The sequence below is a fragment of the Phacochoerus africanus genome, chromosome 14 (assembly GCF_016906955.1).
Source record: "Phacochoerus africanus isolate WHEZ1 chromosome 14, ROS_Pafr_v1, whole genome shotgun sequence".
In the NCBI taxonomy this organism is placed as follows: domain Eukaryota; kingdom Metazoa; phylum Chordata; class Mammalia; order Artiodactyla; family Suidae; genus Phacochoerus; species Phacochoerus africanus.
In genome coordinates, this window is record NC_062557.1 from 22,783,376 (window position 1) to 22,803,980 (window position 20,605).

The following is a 20,605-nucleotide window of genomic DNA, read 5'->3' on the forward strand; positions in this document are numbered from 1 at the left end:
TCCATACCGGGCTGGGGGCTGCAGGTCAGGGGGGCAACGTAGCCATCAGTCTCAGGAGGCAGGGGTACTGTGGGGTCCTCACTGTACCGCTGTAGAGGGCTAGAGTCATGTTGGGGGAGGTTCTGCAGCCCCTTGGCTGCCCCCATGCCCAGGTCGCCGTCGAACACATCAGAGCCGGCCCCTTCGGATGGTGCCAGTGGAGACCTGGGGGGCTCCTCCTCAGAGGCCTCCAGCCCCAGCGTCAGCTCACCACCGCCACTCTGAGGACGAGAGAGAAGGTCACCATGGGGGTCATTCATGGATCTGGGATGGACACTCCATGGGATGTGACGGGGTCACAGGAGAGAAATAGAAGTCACCTTTGGGATCTAACATTACCGTGGAGAGAAATGGGGTCACAGTTGGAAAATGGTAGGAATCCATCTTAGGGATAATGGGGTGGCGATAACCTCATGAGAAATAACCATTGAGAGGCGATGGTCAGGGGGGACACTGGACAGAGCGACCCTCGTCCACTGGGGTCAAGCGAGGCAACCAAACACCCACCACAGTGTGTGACTGGGGGCACTGACCCTGGTGGATGTGCTGCGGTGCCTGCGGTGGGCCGTGCCCCCAGCGCCCGGGGCAGGGTCTGGGCAGAAGAAGCCCTGCTGGGGTACCAGGTACTCCTCAGCATCCACCAGGTCCCCCATGTCGTCATCCTCCAGCAGCGAGCGGTAGAAGGTGCTGTCCAAGGGGCTGGCAGGGCCCAAGTCCTCATTCTGGGGAGGGGGAGACAGAGCACGTGGCCACCTCTCCCCAGCCCAGCACGCGGCCTCCAGAGGAAGACGCAGGGAGGGCCGGGGTGTGACCGGCAGGCAGGGGCTGGGCTTGGAGGCCTGGGGCCCGGGAATCCTCTCCCTTCCTCCCCCTTGCCACGGGAGAGTGGCCTTAGCCCTAGGCCAGGATGGCGTGGAAAGGCCCAGGTACCTGGATGACCACAAAGCGCTGGGGGTCCCTGGCCATCCGGGAGAATTCGGCCACCAACTCCCGGAACCTCGGCCGACATTCAGAGTCAATCATCCAACCTGGGGGCAGGAGGGGGCTCGGCGTCTCAGTCCTCGCCGCAGCCTGCGTGTGGCACCCCACCGCCACCCCCCAGGTCTAGACAATCCCAGGTACTGGAGTCCCAAGCCCTCAGGTGGTGGGGAAGAGGTACCAGGCTCGGGTCCTGAGCCAGAACCTTTGCGAATCGCTACTAGTTTCCCCTTTTTGTTTTGCATGTAAGTCTCTTTCTAGCTGGTCCTAGAGAGCTTCTCTGGATGGGTGCTCTGAAAGGGGAAGCGGGACCCTTTTGAGCTTCCGTTAACCATATCAGAGCCTCTGGGTCCACGTACACCCTGCTCTCAGCACCCCACCACCCCCGGACCTCCCGCCCCTCCTCCCAGCAGCTTAGCCACCCACATTTGACCATGATCATGTAGACATCAATGGTGCAGATGGGGGGCTGAGGCAGCCGTTCCCCCTTCTCCAGCAGGTCAGGGATCTCCCGGGCTGGGATCCCATCATAAGGTTTGGCCCCAAAAGTCATCAGCTCCCACACAGTCACACCTGGGGCAGAGATGGGGTTAAGGAGGTGGGAGACAAGAGGGAACATAGTGTACAGAGCCTCAGAGGCTCCGCCCACAAGCCTGGCACCATGGGGGAAGCAGGGCAGGGATGCGGTGCCAAGGGGCAGGAGACAGCCAGTCCTTCCCTAGTCCCTGGGAAGTGCGTGTTCCCCGGCAGACCGAGGCCCCTTCCTTCCCTCCCTCATTCATGCTAAGGCATCTCCGTTAATTTGCCCCATCCCAGCTCTCATCCGCCCACCCACATCCCCCCCCCCCCCCGAGCCAGGGCTCCTTGCCCACCCTCCCAAGCCGCCCTGTCACACACACACCATAGCTCCAGACATCACTCTGGTGAGTGAACCGCCGGCGGAGAATGGACTCCAATGCCATCCACTTGATGGGCACCTGGGAGAGCAAAGGAAGTCCTCGCACCAGGTGTGGTGGGGAGGGGGCTGTTCCAAGGTCTCCGAGGGGCCAGCCCCCGCTCCACCTTGCTTCATTCTGCTCCCTCCTCTAACCTTGCCCCCATCCGCATGGTACTCCGTCTCGTCAATGTCCAGCAGCCGAGCCAGCCCGAAGTCCGTAATCTTGACATGGTTGGGACTCTTGACCAGCACGTTGCGGGCAGCCAGGTCCCTGTGCACAAGCCGCACGTCCTCCAAGTAGCTCATGCCCTGGGATCAGAGGCATCTGTGGACCTCGCTCTGCCAGAACTCTCCCAGGAAGCGCCCCACCCCCCGTCCCCCGCTTCCGAGCCCTGAGTGGGAACAGAGGCTCGCTCCCAAGGGCACCTGGAGAGCCCCGGCCCTGACATGCATACCTTGGCAATCTGCACACACCAGTTCAGCAGGTCCTGGGAGCCCAGGCGCCCGCGGTGTTCTCGGACGTGGTCTAGGAGGCACCCATAGGGCATAAGCTGTGTCACCAGCTGCACGGTGGATGTCAGGCAGATGCCCAGGAGGCGGGACACATACGGGGAGCCTACACCAGCCATCACATATGCTTCCTGGGAGCAACGGTACACGCTGAGAGGGTACGAGAGACCACCAACCCCAAACCCTCCCACACCCCTCCCCAGGGCCGGGGCACCACTGGGGACCCTCACGCAATCCAACCCCATTCACCACAAACCAGAAGCATGGCCCGCAGACTAGGGAGGTTAGAAGAGCGGTTTGGAGAATCACAAAGGGTCTCCCAAAGCCCCAGTGAAGAGAGAGAGAGAGCCCAGAGCCCAGAGCTGCAGCCAGGGGTCCCCCACCCCTACCCGAACTCCCAGCCGGAGAGGGTGGAAGGGCTTACGTCCAAGATTTCTTTGTTGGCTTTGGGGGACGTGTTTTCCCTCAACACCTTGATAGCCACTGGGATTTTCACATTTTCCCCATCGGGGATCCAGATGCCCTAGGCAGAGAGAGGAGGACGTGAGCAGAGAGAGGGCCAGCCAGATCCAACCTGCAGTCATCCAGGGGGTCGTTACTTGTGCTCCCAATCCCCTTCCCCACCCTTGGGCCAACCCCCTTATTTTAGAGGACTCACCAAGGAGGCCACTCCCTTCCCGCTTATCCCAGCCTCTGTTCACCACCCATCCGCCCCCAGCTCTTGGCTGGCTTTCCCAACAGAACCCTCGGCCACACTGCGCACGCGTCCTCTGGGACCGCCCACCCCGGACTTTGGCCCCGCCCCTGACCTTGTAGACTGTGCCAAAAGCGCCAGATCCAAGCACCTTGACCTTCCTCAGCTCTGTCTCTTTCAAGATGCGCATCTGAGCCTGATTAGGCATCGCCCCGCTGGGCGTCAGGGGCTCCACCAGCTGGGGTGAAGGGGTGCTGCGTGAGCGCCACGGGCTGGGCGGCAGACCCCAGGCTGACAGAAGGGCCCTCAGAGCCGCTCACCTCCGTTTCCTGCAGCAGCCTCCGCATCGTGTACTTGCGGATCTTCTGTCGCCTTCGCTTGATTAGGGTGCCGAAGACCACCCCTATGACGGCGGCCAGCAGAACGCCCACCACGCCGGCAATGATGGACGACGCGGGGCTGGGGGCAGGAGCCAGGGTGAGGAATTGGGAACCAGTCTGGGGCAGGACGTTTGAAGGGGTCCCATGGAGGGGCATGAAGGTCACTGGCGTTTGGAAAGGGAAGTTGCAAGGGTGACCCACCGGCTCCCATCCTGTTGAACCTACTCTAAAACCTTCCTGGGCACCTTCCCGCCTCCAGAATAAAGTCCACACTCCTCGATGGGCACTCAAAACCCTCTCCACCCACATCTCCAAATTGTCCATGCTCTTGCCTATGGCCCCAGCCCAGGATTCGCAAAACTTCCTGACAGAAACCACCAGGGAGCTTGTTAATATGCTCTGGAGCCCCACTTCCAGGGATTCTGAGCGTGGTATGGGGTGGGGCCAGGAATGTACCCCCAGCGATTCTGATACGCTGACCAAAATCTTCAGCCATAGGTCATAGGCTATAGGCCATAGGCCATGATTTCCTCGGCCTGTGTTACTTCTGCCTGGACCACCATTTTTGCATGGGGTCATCTTGCAAGACTCAGCTCATCCTGGGATAGATGGAGCTCCTGGGTGCTGACGCTATGTCACCGTCATCCTTGGCCCCCTCCCTTGCGTCGCCAAGGGCTGGCACATCACGGACCTCTAATGAATGCCATTTCATGGACAAACGCTTACCTAGGGCATATTCCAATTGGTTTTTCTCCCAAAGCCCTGCCCTGAATACCCTGCTGCCCCCGAATCAAGGCCAGTGGTGGCAATGACGGATGTCATATCCTAATGGTGCCAGTCTAATGGTGAGGGAGAGCCTACGCCCCCAGATCTGACCCTAACCTGACTCAGACTTCATCACTTGCTCAGGGGACCATCACAGCAGAACCTCCAGCAAACATGTGCCGGATTTTCCTGACCCCTCTCTGGCCTGGTCGCTTTCCTCCTACTCCAAGTGACATACCTGCCCCCTTTCAAGAACTGACTCACATGCCAGCTCCTCCTTGAAGCCTCCCAACTGCCCCCAGGTAAGAATTCATCATCCTGTCCTCAGTGCTGCAGCTGCGCTCTCTTCTCAACGTGCCTTGGGTCCTAGGGGGTTGGACGCTGCCTGTGTCCCTTACGACATCTGGCTACTTGAGGTGGGGAGGTGCCCGGTGTCTTTGCCATCTTCCCCTATTCCTCGCTACCCGCCCCCCGCCCCCAAGCATCCCAACCAGGTCCTCCATCCACTGGTTGAAGCTAAGTGAGAGAAGGATCAGCAGTGGAAGAGTGGGCTGGGGAGAGACACGTGTCCTATTGGGGGACCCCCTCCCTGCAGCAGTGACCACCCAGAGGCAGGTGGGGAACGAAGGGGCTATGTGGGATGCACCCCAGGGACCAGGCTGACCTGGCTCTCTGCTCGGCAGGGCAGCCCTTGTCGTCCAGGTCCACACAGCTGCAGAAGAGAGAGTCCAGTTAACAAGGCTGGGAACCGCCTCCTGCACTCACTCAAGCCTCACCATATCCCCGGAGGTGTGTATGGCTGGGTCATTATCCCGATTTGACAAAGCCAGAAACTCAAGGTCGCCAGTGCTCTTCCTGCCACCCCACAGGGGAGTCCTCCTCAAATCTGCAAACCCCCAGCCCCTGCACCTCCCAGTGGTGGGGAGGAAGGGGGGGCACCCAAAGGAGCAACAAGTCCAACAGCTCAGCCAGTCCCTCCCTAAAGATGCCAGGGTTGTAATCGGGCAATGTCTGCAGAAGACAGTTTGGCCATATGGAGCCCCAGCAGTTCCGGTTGCCAGGATAGCCCTTAAAAATGCCAACCCCTGGAGTTCCTGTTGTGGCGCAGTGGTTAACCATGAGGTTGCGGGTTCGATCCCTGCCCTTGCTCAGTGGGTTAAGGATCCGGCGTTGCCGTGAGTTGTGGTGTAGGTTGCAGACTTGGCTCGGATCCCGCGTTGCTGTGGCTCTGGCGTAGGCTGGTGGCTACGGCTCCGATTCAACCCCTAGCCTGGGAACCTCCATATGCCGCGGGAGCGGCCCAAGAAATAGCAAAAAAAAAAAAAAAAAAAAGCCAACCCTTGTACACTAGGGAGCAGGTATAAGATGCTCACTTATACATAGAGCTCAAGTTCAATAAACTATAAAAAAAAAAAAGAAAACAAGCTCAATTAATATCCCTCAAACAGGGACACGGTTAAATAATACTACATCCATACTGCAGATTGAGTAGTTTAAAAAAAAAAAAAAGGAGGCAGATCCATGTCCACTCACAAGAAAAGAAACTCCAAGACACATAGAGGGGCAGAGGAGCAAACAAAACAATATATAGAGTGTGAGCTCATTTACATTAAGAAATGCACATGCAGGTGTTCCTGATGTTGCTCAGCAGTTAATGAACCCGATTAGCATCCATGAAGACACAGGTTCAGTCTCTGGCCTCACTCAGTGGGTTAAGGATCCAGAGCTGCCATGAGCTGTAGTGCAGCTTGAAGACGTGGCTCGGATCCCACGTTGCTGTGGCTGTGGTGTAGGCCGGTGGCTGTAGCTCCAGTTCAACCCCTAGCCTGGGAGCCTCCATATGCAGAGGATGCAGCCCTAAAAAGACAAAAAAAAAAAAGCACATGCACACACTGAGTTACTGTTGTGGCTCAAGAACTCGACAGAATGTCCGTGAAGATTTGGGTTAGATCCTTGGTCTCGCTCAGTGGGTTAAGGATCCAGCCTTGCCGCAAGCTGCAGTACAGGCTATAACTGGGGCTCGGATCTGGCGCTGCTGTGGCAGTGGTGCAGGTCAGCAGCTGTAGCTCTGATTCAGCCCCTAGCCTAGGAACTTCCAAACTTCTATATGCTGCAGATGCAGCTGTAAAAAAAAGAAAGGAAAAAGAAAGAAAAAAAATGCACACACAAAAACACCTAAACAGATTATATATGAATTAGATGAGATTGCTATTTCCTGATCTTTTTTTTTTTTTGGCCATGCCGATAGCAATACGAAGTTCCCAAACCAGAGCCACAGCTATGACACCAGATCCTTAACCCTCCAGGTCAACAGGGAACTCCCCTTGGTCATTGGTGGCTTACAAAAACAGCAATCTTTTATGACTCAACCTAACATAAATGTAAAATACACTTTTTTGTGTGTGTGTCTTTTTGCCATTTCTTGGGCCGCTCCCATGGCATATGGAGGCTCCCAGGCTAGGGGTTGAATCAGAGCTGAAGCTGCCAGCCTACGCCAGGGCCACAGCAACACAGGATCTGAGGCACATCTGCAACCTACACCACAGTTCACAGCAACACCGGATCCTTAATCCACTGAGCAAGGCCAGGGATCGAACCCGAAACCTCATGGTTCCTAGTCAGATTCGTTAACCACTGCGCCAAGATGGGAACACCCTAAAATACACTTATATAAATGTGTAGAGAAAAGCCTGGAAGGACGCACAGGCAGGGGAGGGGCTGGCAGGGTGGGGGGAGTAGACAAAAGGGTGCCTCTTCTCTACAGGGCTTATACTATGACGTTGCTGAAAATGCGCATCCCAAAAACGTATGCATGTATTCCATGTGTAATTAAAGACAACTAAATGAAAAAAAAAAAATAAAAAGAAGAGGGTAGATTACCATGTTAGGACACAGCAAAACACTGCAAGAAAAATTGTAATGTTGAGTGAGAAAAAGCAAACTGCAAATGATATGTATGGTCTATGACCCCATTTTGCTAAAAAATATATATACTAGAATGATAAAACTTGAGAATGATAAATAATATATATGCATATATTTTATGTTATACTAATAATATGTTAGCACGTGCACGGATAGAAAAAAAAAAAAACAAAACAGAGGAGGAGTTCCCACTGTGGTGCACGGGATTGGCTGCATCTCTGCAGGTTTGATCCCTGGCCCAGCACACTGGGTTAAAGGATCTAGTGTTGCCACAGCTGCGACAGAGGTCAGAACTGTGGCTCAGATCTGATCCATGGTCCAGGAACTTCCATATGCCACGAGGTGATCAAAAAAGAAAAAAAAGGAGTTCCTATCATGGCTCAGCTGTTAACAAACCCGACTAGTATCCATGAGGACTCTGGTTCGATCCCTGGCTTTGCTCAGTGGGTTAGGGATCCGGTGTCGCTGTGGCTGTGGTGTAGGCCAGCAGCTATAGCTCTGATCTGATCCCTAGCCTGGGAACCTCCATATGTTGCCAGTGCAGCCCTAAAAAGACAAAAACAAAAAAAGAAAGAAAGGAGGGAGGAAGGAAGACTGGAGGAAAAGTACTGCAAGTTATTAACACTGGGATGAACTGCTAACACTATTCATTTATCTTTCGCACTTTAAAAATTTTTTTAACAATATGTTACTTTTGTGATCAGAAAAAAAAAAAGAGAGATAAACAATTGAGGGTCTGAGGGTAAGCAAAGGCAGAGTTATCCTACGTTTACACTAAGAGCCTCGGGGAAGCTCCTGCAATAAAGCCCTTCTTTCTGCCGAAAAGGCCCTCAGACTCACGAGTGGGTGCAGTTGATGGGGCACGGCTGGCACATGCCATCCTCATCGGGGAACTTCCAGATGGGCATGAAGGAGAGGTCAGGCTTCACACCACTGGGGCAACGAGCCACGCAGAAGGGGGGATCCTTGTAGTGGGCGCAAGCCACACACTGGTCAGCCTCCTGCGAGGGGAAGAAGAGTTTGTGAGGGGCTGGCACCAACACCAAGGCAGCAGGGGGTGCAATGGTCTCCCCACGGCCACTCAGCAGCACTTAACCCTCGCTCCTGTGACAGCCCCAGACCTGCTGTGTCTGCTCTCCCTGTTCTGCACCCAGGTCCCCACCTTCAAAGTTTGATCCCCGGGCTGGGGGTGGGGGGGAGGGAGTATATTACTGCAAGTATAAGAGCAAGTATGGAGTTCCCATCGTGACTCAGCAGAAATGAATCTGACTAGCATCCACAAGGAGGCAGGTTCTATCCCTGGCCTTGTTCAGTGGGTTAAGGATCCGGCATTGCCGTGAGCCATGGTGTAGGTCGCAGACGTGGCTTGGATCCTATGTTGCTGTGGCTCTGGTGTAGGCCAGCAGCTACAGCTCCGATTAGACCCCTAGCCTGGGAACCTCCATATGCTTCAGGTGCGGCCCTAAAAAGCCAAAATGTCTTTCCTGTGCTCAGGCCCTGTGCCAAACCCAATTTTAAGTTCATTCTTACTGCTTTCCAATATGGTAGGTACTAGTAAACTCTTCGTTTTACAAATGAGCAAACCAAGGTCAAAAGTGGGGCCTGGAGTTGAATCCAGGTAGCCCGATGCCTGAGCCCCCAGGTCCAACCACCTTGGCACAGCCACAGCCAATAACACAGGCTTCCCTGGGCCCTTAGCCAGGTCTGAAGGGTCCACGACTCTCGCAGCCCCCAGCATCCCAGCCTCCTTCCACCTTCCTACCATTCAGGTCTGAGCTTGGAGCCCTCTCCAGGGAGACGGCCAGGTCCCCCACAGCATCCCCTCCCTGACCCGCTGCCAACGTGGCCCTGCTTCCCTCCGCCCAACTCTGAGCCCACCAGCACCTCACCGAGCCAAAGCAGGTGTCGGAGCCATTCTGGGGCTGACACTCGGGGTGGCACGGCAGACAGTACCTGTCCTTCACGTACTCCCGGGGGTGCCTGAAGGGAGAACAGCCGGTGGAGGGGTCTGGAAGGAGTCCCTGTGCACCCCTTCCCCCCCACCATCCCCTCTTCGGCCCCGCTTACCCCTGCTGTACTCGGCACTCCTTCACGCACTCTTGGCCCCGAAGGAACTGGCTGCAGTTGACGCACTGGGTGGGCCCTGGACCCCAGCAGTGCCCGTGGGCGCACAGCTGGTAGCAGGTTAGGCCCTCGCCCACTGCGGTGAGGAGGAAGGAGGCAGAGGGGACTCAAAGGAGGCTCCGGGTCCAAGGGAGCCGGGGTTGGGGGGGGGAGCCTGTGGGCTGGAGAGGCGGGGGTGGGGGCTGAGCAGAGCAGGAGAGAAAGGGCTCTGAGGTTCCAGGAGCTGAGCGGAGAGGAAAAGCCATGTGGCAGGACCCAGCCAGAAGCCATGCCAAGAAATCAGGCCAGCCAGAGCTGTGTCAAGGACGGGGCACCAGGGGCGGGCTGTCCGCGTGCATGAAGTGAGTCCCAGACTCCTGCCGCCAGCGGCCCGTGGGCACTCCCGTGCGCTGGCAGATGGGCAGCGGGCAGCGCTGGGCTCCCGGTCTTACCGCACTCCTCCTCTGGCCGGTTGGCACTGTGGAGCAGGGCCTGGTGAGGGTTCCGGAAGAGCTGGTCCCAGGGCACCGTATGCACGAAGCAGAGGCGGGCGTTGCGGTGGATGAGGGCCAGCCCGCTGCCCAGCTCCCGCAGCGAGCGCAGCCCCAGCCAGCTGATGCCCAGCCCTTGCAGGGTCAGCGAGTAGGCACCACTGCGGGAGGAAGGAGTGCTCCAATGCAGGGCGGCACCGCACCGCCGACCCTCCCCTGTCAGCAAGGGCTGCCCTTCGCCTTCCTCCTGTTCCTCCAGCACACGCTGCAAACTCTCATGGAAAGGGTGCTGCTGGAGTCCCAGGGGAATCGGAAGCCCCCCTCAGCCGCCCTCCCCTCCCCCCCTTCCCCCTCCCCCCAGACCCAAAGCTTCTCCTCCCCCCCCCCCCCGCCCTGAGAAGCTCCTCCCCCGTCAGGGCTCGCTCCCCTGGTGCTCACTCATGCAGAACTCGTCCCCGGATTACTCGCAGGTTCTGGAAAACACTGAGGTCAGGCAGGCTGTCTGGCCAAGCGGAGATGTACAGGTAACCTGGAGGCACAGGGAGAGGCTAGGGTGTGGGGACAGGCTGCGGATCCCCGGCAGCATCAGAGCAGGATTCAGAGAGACCGCCCACCTGTGATCTCCTCCAGAGTCTCAAACACTCTGAGCTGCTCAGGCTGTAGGGGGGCAGTGCTGGAGGCTGGGTCCCTAGAAGGAGGATTAGGAGGGGAGTCAGCATGGTCAAGGACTGGGACTGGGTGGCTGGGACTGCCTGAGTGCCTCCACCTAAACCCTTTGCCCATCAAAGCCCAGCTGGTCCCATCCTGAGCTTCAAAGCCCAGGCCCTAGTTTGGCAGGATCAACACAGTATTTACATTCTTTGATCTAGAAATCCGACTTCCAGGAATGTGGCCTAGAGAGACTCTGGCCCCTAATCTCAGAGGCATGTACAAGGCAGAACTGTTTGTTAGAGCGAAAATTAAAAACCTAAAAAAGTCAAAAATGGGAGTTCCCGTCGTGGCGCAGTGGTTAACAAATCCGACTAGGAAACCATGAGGTGGCGGGTTCGGTCCCTGCCCTTGCTCAGTGGGTTAACGATCCGGCGTTGCCGTGAGCTGTGGTGTAGGTCGCAAACGCAGCTCGGATCCCATGTTGCTGTGGCTCTGGCATAGGCCGGTGGCTACAGCTCCAATTGGACCCCTGGCCTGGGAACCTCCATATGCCGCGGGAGCGGCCCAAGAAATAGCAAAAAAAAAAAAAAAAAAGAAAAGAAAAGAAAAATGTTTTTAGGAGTTCCCATTGTAGCTCAGAAACGAGCCTGACTAGTATCCATGAAGATGCAGGTTTGATCCCTGGCCCCACTCCCTGGTTAAGGATGTGCATTGCTGTAGATGTGGCTCAGATTGGTGTTGCTCTGGCTGTAGCTGATTCGACCCCTAGCCTGGGAACGTCCATATGCCACACCTTCAGGCCTAAAAATAAAAAATAATGTTTTTAATTTAAAATTTTAACTTAAAAATCTAAACATTTAGGAGTTCTCTTGTGGCATAGTGGGTTAAGGATCAGGTGTTGTCACGGCAGAAGCTCCTAGGGTGCGGCTTTGATCCCTGGCCTGAGAACTTCCTTCCACATGCCGTGGGTGAGGCCAAAAGATAAACAAAAATTTTTTAAATTTAAAGACCTAGGAGTTCCTGTCATGGCTCAGTGGTTAACCAACCGACCAGTATCCATGAAGATGTGAGTTTGATCCCTGCCCTCGCTCAGCAGGTTAAGGATCCGGCATTGCCATAAGCTGCTGTATGGATCACAGATGTGGCTCGGATCCCGTGTTGCTGTGGTTGTGATGTAGGCCAGCAGCTGCAGCTCCCATTAGACCCCTAGCCTGGAAACCTCCATATTCCATGGGTGTGGCCCTAAAAAGAAAAAAAAAATTTAAAGACCTAAATACCCAGAGTTCCCGTCGTGGCTCAGTGGTTAACGAATCTGACTAGGAACCATGAGGTTGCAGTTTCAATCCCTGGCCTTGCTCAGTGGGTTAAGGATCCGGAGTTGCCCTGAGCTATGGTGTAGGTCACAGATGAGGCTCGGATCTTGCGTTGCTGTGGCTCTGGCGTAGGCCGGTGGCTACAGCTCTGATTTGACCCCTGGCCTGGGAACCTCCATATGCTGTGGGAACAGCCCAAGAAATGGCAAAAAGACAAAAAGACAAAAAAAAAAAGACCTAAATACCCATCATTAAATGAGGAGCTGTTAAAATATAATCCTGATCTATCCACACTGTAGACAAAAAAAACCCTAAACATTTAGGATAAAATAGGAAAAACTAACGTAGTATCTGCTGGGCACAGCTCTATGTTGCTTTACAAATATGAACTCATTCAAACTTCATTCAAACTTTATAACCACCTGCTGAGGGTGGGACTATTTTTGCCCCCTTTTAACAGATGAGGAAACTGAGACACAGCAAGAAGATCACATGACTAGTAAGTGGTAGGGCCCGGTCCCAAACCCAGGCAGCCTGGGCTCTTAGCTGCTACTCTTTGCTGCTGCCTGTTCCACTGCTGTTGAAAGAACAAGACAGCTGGACACGAAGGAAATGTCACGACCTGCTCTCCAAAGCCAGAGGCAGACAATGCTCACAACATGCTCCCATTCAAATCTACCTCCCCTCCCAAACTACCAACACTGCATTTCTCTGTGTGTGTCTATGTACGTATGAATGCTCTAGAAGAACACACGCAAACCCTTAACAACAGTGGTCTCCTCTGCAAAGGGGAGCAGAGGTGGAGGAAGTATTGAAGGGAATTTTCTCTCTATGTCTCTTTTTCTTTTCAGGGCCGCACTTACAGCATATGGAGGTTCCCAGGCTAGGGGCTGAAAATCGGAGCTGCAGCCGCTGGCCTTCGCCACAGCCACAGCAACGCGGGATCCGAGCCACATCTGTGACCTATGCCTTAACCCGTCCTTAACCCACTGAACAAGGCTGGGGATCAAACTGCATCCTCACGGATACGAGTTGGATTTTTAACCCGCTGAGCCACGACGGGAACTCCGATTTCTTCTTGTTTAATACATGTTTTGACTGAAGTATAATTCACATACAATAAATTGCACACATTTTTAGTGTACAGTTTGCTGAGTTTTGCCAAATGCATCCACTCACACACCCACCGCCCCCACTGAGACACAGAACATTTCCATCACCCCAGAAATTTCCTTTGTGGCCCTTTCTAGGCCCGTACCATGGTGCAACCGCTGTTCTGACTTCAGAGTGGTTTTGCCTATTCCAGAGCAAAGGGAATCCTAGAGCACAGCTCTCCCTTGTTTGGCTGATTTCACGTAACACGATGTTTCTGAGACACATGCATGTTGTTCTGTGTAACAGTCGTCCTTTTCTTTTATCACTGAGAATTTCACTGTATTGGTACATCACCTTTTACAGGTGACCTTTGAACAATGCCTGGGTTAGGGCGCCAACCTCCTCCTCCCCAAGCAGTTGAAAATCCAAGTATAATGTTATAGTGAGCCCTCTGTATCCACGGCTCCAGATTTAAGCAACCCCAGACTGCGCTGCACTGCAGTATGGAGATATACATATATATTTGTCTTTCTAGGGCTGCACCCGAGGCATAAGGAGGTTCCCAGGCTATGGGTCGAATTGGAGCTATAGCCACTGGCCTACACCACAGCCATAGCCACGCCAGATCCGAGCCACACCTGCGACCTACACCGCAGCTCACGGCAACCCTGCATCCTTAACCCACTGAGCAAGCCCAGGGATCGAACCTGCTTCCTCATGGATCCTAGTCAGATTCATTTCCGCTGACTCAGGATAGGAACTCCCTGGATATAGTTTTTAACGTTTGCCTTCAAGCAGACCGGTGCCATTCACACTTGTGATGTGCAAGTGTCAACTGTATTTACTCATTCAGCTATTGATAGACATGTGCCTTATTTCCGGTGGGGGCTTATGAATAAAGCTACCATGAACTCCAAGAGAAGATTACTTTCTCTGGATGGCTTGACCTCCATACAAATGTACGCTCATGGATACTATGTCATGTATGAGAACAGGCCACCCAAAGTCACTGCCGGTCTTCCGCCTGCTTCCTTAGCATTCTCAGCCTCCCACCTCCAACTCCCGCCATCCCCTACACACGCTGCCACTTCTGGGTCATCAGGATTCAGAGACAGGCCCTGGTGCGGCCTCAGGCCATGTGCCCACCCTTAATTCCGAGTATCCTTACCCCTCAAAGCTCTCTGGCAGAAACGCCAGGCTCCCAAAGATCTTCCTGCAGCCAGCAAACTCCTGGATATTGGCGCTGGTGACCGCCCTCACCTCCCGCAGGTGTTCTATGCCCAGACCGTAGCACACTGTGGGGAGGGGGGCAGGTGGGGCCCTCTGAGCCACCACATAGCTCCTGGGTCCTGTCCACAGACCCCTCCTGGGGCAACATGCCCCCTCCCCACATGGGCAGGAGACACAGGGGAAGCCATGAGGCTGCTCTGGAGAGGGCCAGGGGCTGGGTCACTGGGAGAAAAGGACTGGGTCCCTGGAGGGTCTGACAGAGCCAGGAGTGGGGTAGAGTGGCGGGGGACAGACAGTGGCCTAGGCCAGGCTGGGTGTGCAGGGGGACAGGCACTGCAGCCTGGCTCGGGGCGGCGGGTTGTGGGGGAGGGCACTGGGTACCTTGGGCACAGGGCTTGCTGCATTTCTCACACCGCTGCGTTCCGTCCTCAGCTGTCACCTCTTGGTTGTTCGGGGGACAAACCAGGGTGCAGGATCCCACGTCCGTAGACAGGTAGTTGTCTGAAGAGATGAGGATCATGTGTCCAGGTGCCCTGGCCTCTCACAGCCCCACCTTGAGCCCTGGGTCACCTTGCCCAGGTAGTATGATAAGAATGATATCAACCAATACTGAAATGCCCTTTGAACATACGTGAGCCCTGGACTCTCATCCACTCCTCATAACAACCCTGTGTGGAATTCCCGTCGTGGTTCAGGATGAACGAATCCGACTAGTATCCATGAGAATTCGAGTTCGATCCCTGGCCTCAATCAGTGGGTTAAGGATCCGGCATTGCTGTGGCTGTGGTGTAGGTTGGCAGCTGTAGTTCTGTTTGGACCCCTAGCTTGGGAACCTCCATATGCTGTGGGTGCAGCCTAAAAAGACAAAAGACAAAAAGAAAAAAAAAAGAGAGAGAGAATCCAACTGCAGAGAGCTCCCACTGTGGCTCAGAGGGTTGCAAACCCGACTTAGTCTCTGTGAGGAATGTGGGTTCGATCCCTGGCCTCGTTCAGTGGGTTAAGGATTCAACATTGCTGCACGCTGCAGCGTAAGTTGCAGATGTGGCTCAGACCCAGCATTGCTGTGGCTAGGGTGTAGGCCGGCAGCTGCAGCTCCCATTCAACCCCTAGCCTGGGAACTTCCATAGCTGCAGGTGCACCCTAAAAAAAAAAAAAAAAAAAAAAATGAATCCAACAGCAGTAGCTTGGGTCACTGAGGAGGCAAGGGTTCAATTCCTGGGCCAGTGCAGTGGGTTAAAGGATCCAGTGTAGGTCACAGCTATGGCTCAGATTCAATTCCTGGCCTGGAAATTTCCACATGCCGCAGGTGTGGCCATATTTAAAAAAAAAAAAAAAGTCAGGGGCAGATAAACAGATAGTACTCACAATATGCTCCCATTTACATAAACCGAACACCCCAGCAAAATTACTAAAACTGTGCTTCTCCCCAGCACTCACAAGGACAGGCGGTCACGCAGCTGGCGCCAAAGGTGTAACGGCCCTCGGGGTTGGGCATGGACTCGAAGGTGTCTGTGTTGTAGGTGACCAGGGCCGGGCAATGCAGCTCACAGATGCCGCTGTGGTTGAAGTGGAAGCAGGCCTGGGGGACAGGCAGCTGGTGGGCACTGGGCGGTTTCACCCTGGTGCGCAGGGGCCACAGGGCAGCACCGGGTAGGACGCCCCTCCCCTTGCATCCCCAGGGGGCAGGCCGGGTGGGGGGGTGGGGGTGCGGTTCATACCAGGCAGTCAGAGTGCTTGGGGCCTGTGCAGCCGGCAGCACACTGCTCATGGCAGCAGTCGGTGGGCAGCGGGCCCTTACAGCGGGCACAGCCACCGGCACAGATGGTTCGTGTCACTGTCAGGCAAAGGGCAGGATGAGAGCAGGGTGGCAGCCTCGGCAGCAGCCCCACACCAGCATCACCTTCTGGGGAGACTTCCTGCCCCAGGGATGGTGTGCCCAGGCCTGGCAGCACCCCGAGTCTCCCCTGTCCCCTTTATCGCCCCCAGCCCCCCCATCCTCCAGATTCTGGCCTCCCATTGACTCACAGCTCTGACAGTCCTTGGAACTTTCTCCCCAGCAGTGGGAAGCTTTACAAGCTGGAGAACAGGGTGGGCCTGGGAGAGAGAAACAGAAAGGCAGTGAGAGACAGAGATCGGGAGGCAGGATGCAACGCCAGGGGGAGACCCCGGCCCAAAAAGAGGACTCCAACACCGAGGCAACATCTAGAAGCAGAGGGAGACAGGACAGAGAACCGCAGAGATGAAGAGACACAGAGAAAGAGGGAATGGCGGTGTTAGTGCCAGGGCGGGAGCAAGCGTTGGGGCGGTGGGCTGCAGGAGAAGAGGCAGGTGCAGGTGGGGAGGGGCGTGGCTTACAGGCCCGGGAGCGGTTGGCTTCTACCACCACTGTGGTCAGGGGGTTGTTCTTATGGAAGATGTCCTTCCACAGAATCGTGTCCTGGTGGCAGAGCTGGGGGTTCCGCTGGATCAAGACCCCTCCCTTCAGGATCTCTGTGGGGCAGGCAATAATCAGGGGCCTCTTTCCCCGTCTCTCATCTTCTGCCCTCCCGTGGGGCCTGCCTGCCTTCTCAAGAGGAAGCGGGTCTCTTAAACACACCCCAGCTCCTTCCGGGAGCAGGGAAGGGTCCTTCGGCATCTTTTTGCCCCACCAAGGCCAGATCCCCACACGTGAACAAAAGGAGATGCAGGGAGGAGTGAGTTATCCATGTCACTCTCGCCTGCCACCTCCACTCTGTGCACATGGCTTAGCCATTACAAGAGAGTGTGGGAGTTCCTGTCATGGCGCAGCAGAAACCAATGAATCCTACTAGGAACCATGAGGTTGTGGGTTCGATCCTTGGCTTCATTCAGTGGGTTAAGGATCTGGCGTTGCCTTGAGCTGTGGTGTAGGTCACAGACGAGGCTCGGATCCGGCATTGCTGTGGCTGTGGTGTAGGCCGGCAGCTATAGCTCCGATTGGACCCCTAGCCTGGGAACCTCCATATGCCTTGGGAGTGGCCCTAGAAAAGGCAAAAAAAAAAATCCCATTACGGCACTCTGGTCACTGTGGAGATGCAGATTCTATCCCCAGCCAGGCACAGTGGATTAAAGGATCCAGCGTTGCTGCAGCTGTGCTGTAGGTTGGATTCAATCCCTGGCCCAAGAATTTCCATATGCCATGGGTACGGCTATTAAAAAAAAAAAAAGTGTGAAACCCACCACTTACACCATGTAAATCACTTATCCCCTCTAAACCTCAGTTTTCACATCTGTAAAAAGAGAATAACATAGATGCTTCCTTTGCAAGATTATAGCATGACTGAAATGGGGTCATGCATGCCAAGGACTTGGCACATGGTTTGTGACACTGTCAACTCCAGAGCTGCCACGTACACAGAGTGTTCACTGTACCTATGTACTGAGCTAAGAGGTGGGCAAAACCCAGAGTTCCCATCGTGGCTCAGTGGTTAACAAACCTGACTAGCATCCATGAAGATGCAGGTTCGATCCCTGGCCTAGGTCAGTGGTTAAGGATCTGGTGTTGCCGTGAGCTGTGGTGTAGGTTGCAGACTCCGGATTGGATCCCAAGTGGCTGTGGCTGTGGTGTAGCCCTGGGGCTAGAGCTCCGATTCGACCCCTAGCCTGGGAACCTCCATATGCCAAGGGTGCAGCCCTAAAAAGACAAAGGACAAAAAAAAAAAAAAAGTGAGCACAACCCTAGCCTGCATCCTAATTATCAAGCTACATGGGCTGGCAGAAGCCATGGCTTCGTGAGAAGAAGGGAAATTTTTGCAAATCTTTACTAGGGCAACTTCTCTAGCTCCAGCAGCCTCCATCCAAAATGGACTCCGGTTCTTCTTTTTTTGTTGTTTTGGGGGTTTTTCCCCCCGTTTTATGGCCCACCTGTGGCATCCAGCTAGGTGTCGAGTTGGAGCTACAGCTGCCGGCCTATGCCACAATCACAGCAGTACTGAACTCTTAATCCAGTGAGCGAGGCCAGGGATCAAACCTGCATCCTCATGGACACTATGTCAGGTTCTTAACCTGCTAAGCCACAACGGGAACTCCGGGACCTCAGTTCTGATTCACATAAAGCTCCCCCATGGCTTAGCCCTGGTCCTGGTCCGCTCTCAAGAACCAGCCAAAAGTGTCAAAGAGAAGGATGACCACCTGTGAGGCTTTGCAGCTGCAGCTCCTGCAGCCCTTCTGCGGCAGCACCCGCAGCAGGGGTGGCACTTTCCAGAAGGTCTCCATTGTCCAGCACAGCCAGGGCATATCTGTCCTCAAAGAGCTGGGTGCCTCGAACGATTCGCAGCCTCTGCAGCGGGACCCGATTCACTCGGTTGTGAGCGATAAGCACGTAGCCCTGCACCTCCTGGATCTCCTGGGAAGGGACAGGGAGGGGTAGGGCTGAGACAAGCCTGGGCCCTGGAACACTACCATCACCACCCCCCAAGGCCCCCTCGGGGTTACCCTGTGCTTTGGCATCTTGGGCAAGGCCCCCATCCACAGAGCAGTCCTGATCCCTCAGGCATAAAATGGAAATCAAAGCCGCTCCCCACCTCCCCAAACCAGATGTTAGTGTGATCAAGAAAGACCATGGGAGTTCCCATCGTGGCGAGTGGAAACGAATCCAACTAGGAACTGTGAAGTTGCGGGTTCGATCCCTGACCTTGCTCAGTGGGTTAAGGATCCAGCATTGCTGGGAGCTCTGGTGTAGGTTGCAGATGCGGCTCGGATCTGGCGTTGCTGTGGCTGTGGTATAGTCTGGCAGCAACAGCTCTGATTCGACCCCTAGCCTGGGAACCTCCATATGCCCGGACTGAGGCCCTAAAAAGACAAAAGACAGACAGAAAGAAAGAAAGAAAGAAAAAAGAAGAAGAAGAAAGAAAGAAAGAAAGAAAAGAAAGAAAGAAAAAGAAACACAGAAAGACAAGAAAGACAGAAAGAAAGAAGAAAGAAAGAAAGAAGAAAGACAGACAGAAAGAAGAAAGACAGAAAGAAAGAAAGAAAGAAGAAAGACGAAGAAGAAAAAAAAGACAGAAAGAAAGACAGAAAGACAGAAGAAAAAGAAAGACAGAAAGAAGACAGAAAGACAGAAGAAAAGAAAGAAAGACAGAAAGAAAGAAAAGAAAGACAGAAAGACAGACAGAAAGAAAGACAGAAAGACAGACAGAAAGACAGAAAGACAGAAAGAAAGAAAGAAAGACAGAAAGACAGAAAGAAAGACAGAAAGACAGAAAGAAAGAAAGAAAGACAGAAAGAAAGACAGAAAAAGAAAGAAAGAAAGAAAGAGAGAGAGAGAGAGAGAGAGAGAAAGAAGAAAGAAAGAAAGAAAGAAAGAAAGAAAGAAAGACCGACCAAAGGTGGGAGAAACACTCTGAAAACTGGGAGCAAGTACCCCAGCCTCTCTGCATCTCAGTTTTATCTGAAAAGGCCTGGACGAGATGACGCCTGCGATGTAACAGACTGAGCATCGCACACGTGGCCCTGGGTCCAGGGCACCATGGACACAATCCAGAGGCCAGTTTCCACTCTCCCTTCTGCTCCTGACCTTTTCACACACATTTCCCATTTGATCTTGAAATGGGCTCCCAAGGGGGAGTCTAAGCATGCCTAGTGCTCCCAACATACAGATGTGGAAACTGAGATTCAATGAAGCCAAGACCACATTCACATGGCTTGTCAGTGGCAGAACTGAGCCTGGAACCTTCCTTTACTCCGAGTAGGAAAGGAACAGTGGCTGTGGCAATTGGACAAGGCAAGGTGAGCTTGCTGGCAAGAGAGCAAAAAATTTAGCAGAGGAATGGATGCATTCCACTCAGAGAGGTCCACGGCCAGCCACATGACAGAGAGGGAGTCAGCTGGTCTTGCAGTTGGATGGATAGGGGTCAGACATCAGAAAGGACTTCCTGGTTGCAGAGCCACAGCAAGAGAGGAAATATAGGGTAAGAACCCTCTTCTATCACCCATTTAAAGCAGAGGGCTTGGCCTGGCAGGAAGCGGGGCTCAGCCGGGTTACCCATGGGCCTCACCTGCAAGAAGAAGAGGCTGGCATTAGCCGGCAGGTAGGTGAGCTCCAGGTTACCCTGTACCACCTGACAGCCCTGGTAGAGGTGGCGGAGCATGTCCAGGTGGGTCTCAGGACTGGCTGGCAGCTGCAGCTTCATGTCTGTGCCGGTGCACACTGGCAGGAGAGAGCAGATGGGTCAGAGGGCATTGCCCAGTGAGCTTCTCCAGCCTGGCCTCCTCTGCCAACTCACTCCCCAGGGTTGTGCCATCTCGGGCAGCGAGAACACACAACTGAAGGACCCCTCGTACCATGTCCCTTGTACCTGCAGAAGGTGCAAGAGCAAAAGAGTTCCCGTTGTGGCTCAACAGGTTATGAACCCAATTAGTATCCATAAGGACACAGTTTTGGTCCCTGGCCTCGCTCAGTGGGTTAAGGATCTGGCGTTGCCGTGAGCGGTGGTGGTCACAGACCCAGCTTGGATCCAGCAGCTACAGCTCCGATT

The 20,605-nt window shown here is 54.5% G+C and overlaps 1 protein-coding gene across 2 annotated transcripts in view; it reads right to left on the bottom strand.

Annotated features, from left to right (window-relative positions):
* The window catches only part of ERBB2 (erb-b2 receptor tyrosine kinase 2), a 30,441-nt gene that overhangs the window by 981 nt on the left and 8,855 nt on the right, over positions 1–20,605 (bottom strand). The window contains exons 2-26 of one of the 2 annotated variants that reach the window (XM_047757164.1): positions 20,126–20,277; positions 18,261–18,474; positions 16,467–16,601; positions 16,137–16,205; positions 15,830–15,945; positions 15,549–15,690; positions 14,493–14,612; positions 14,050–14,176; positions 10,437–10,510; positions 10,261–10,351; positions 9,784–9,983; positions 9,296–9,428; positions 9,118–9,208; positions 8,069–8,229; positions 4,968–5,015; positions 3,479–3,617; positions 3,274–3,396; positions 2,889–2,987; positions 2,410–2,595; positions 2,108–2,263; positions 1,919–1,994; positions 1,444–1,590; positions 970–1,067; positions 573–761; positions 8–260 (exon numbers count right to left, since the gene is read on the bottom strand). In XM_047757164.1, the coding sequence (XP_047613120.1) occupies positions 8–260; positions 573–761; positions 970–1,067; positions 1,444–1,590; positions 1,919–1,994; positions 2,108–2,263; positions 2,410–2,595; positions 2,889–2,987; positions 3,274–3,396; positions 3,479–3,617; positions 4,968–5,015; positions 8,069–8,229; positions 9,118–9,208; positions 9,296–9,428; positions 9,784–9,983; positions 10,261–10,351; positions 10,437–10,510; positions 14,050–14,176; positions 14,493–14,612; positions 15,549–15,690; positions 15,830–15,945; positions 16,137–16,205; positions 16,467–16,601; positions 18,261–18,474; positions 20,126–20,277 (3,339 nt within the window). The remainder of the gene's footprint in view (positions 1–7; positions 261–572; positions 762–969; positions 1,068–1,443; positions 1,591–1,918; positions 1,995–2,107; positions 2,264–2,409; positions 2,596–2,888; positions 2,988–3,273; positions 3,397–3,478; positions 3,618–4,967; positions 5,016–8,068; positions 8,230–9,117; positions 9,209–9,295; positions 9,429–9,783; positions 9,984–10,260; positions 10,352–10,436; positions 10,511–14,049; positions 14,177–14,492; positions 14,613–15,548; positions 15,691–15,829; positions 15,946–16,136; positions 16,206–16,466; positions 16,602–18,260; positions 18,475–20,125; positions 20,278–20,605) is intronic. The other variant, XM_047757165.1, reaches the window with a different exon arrangement.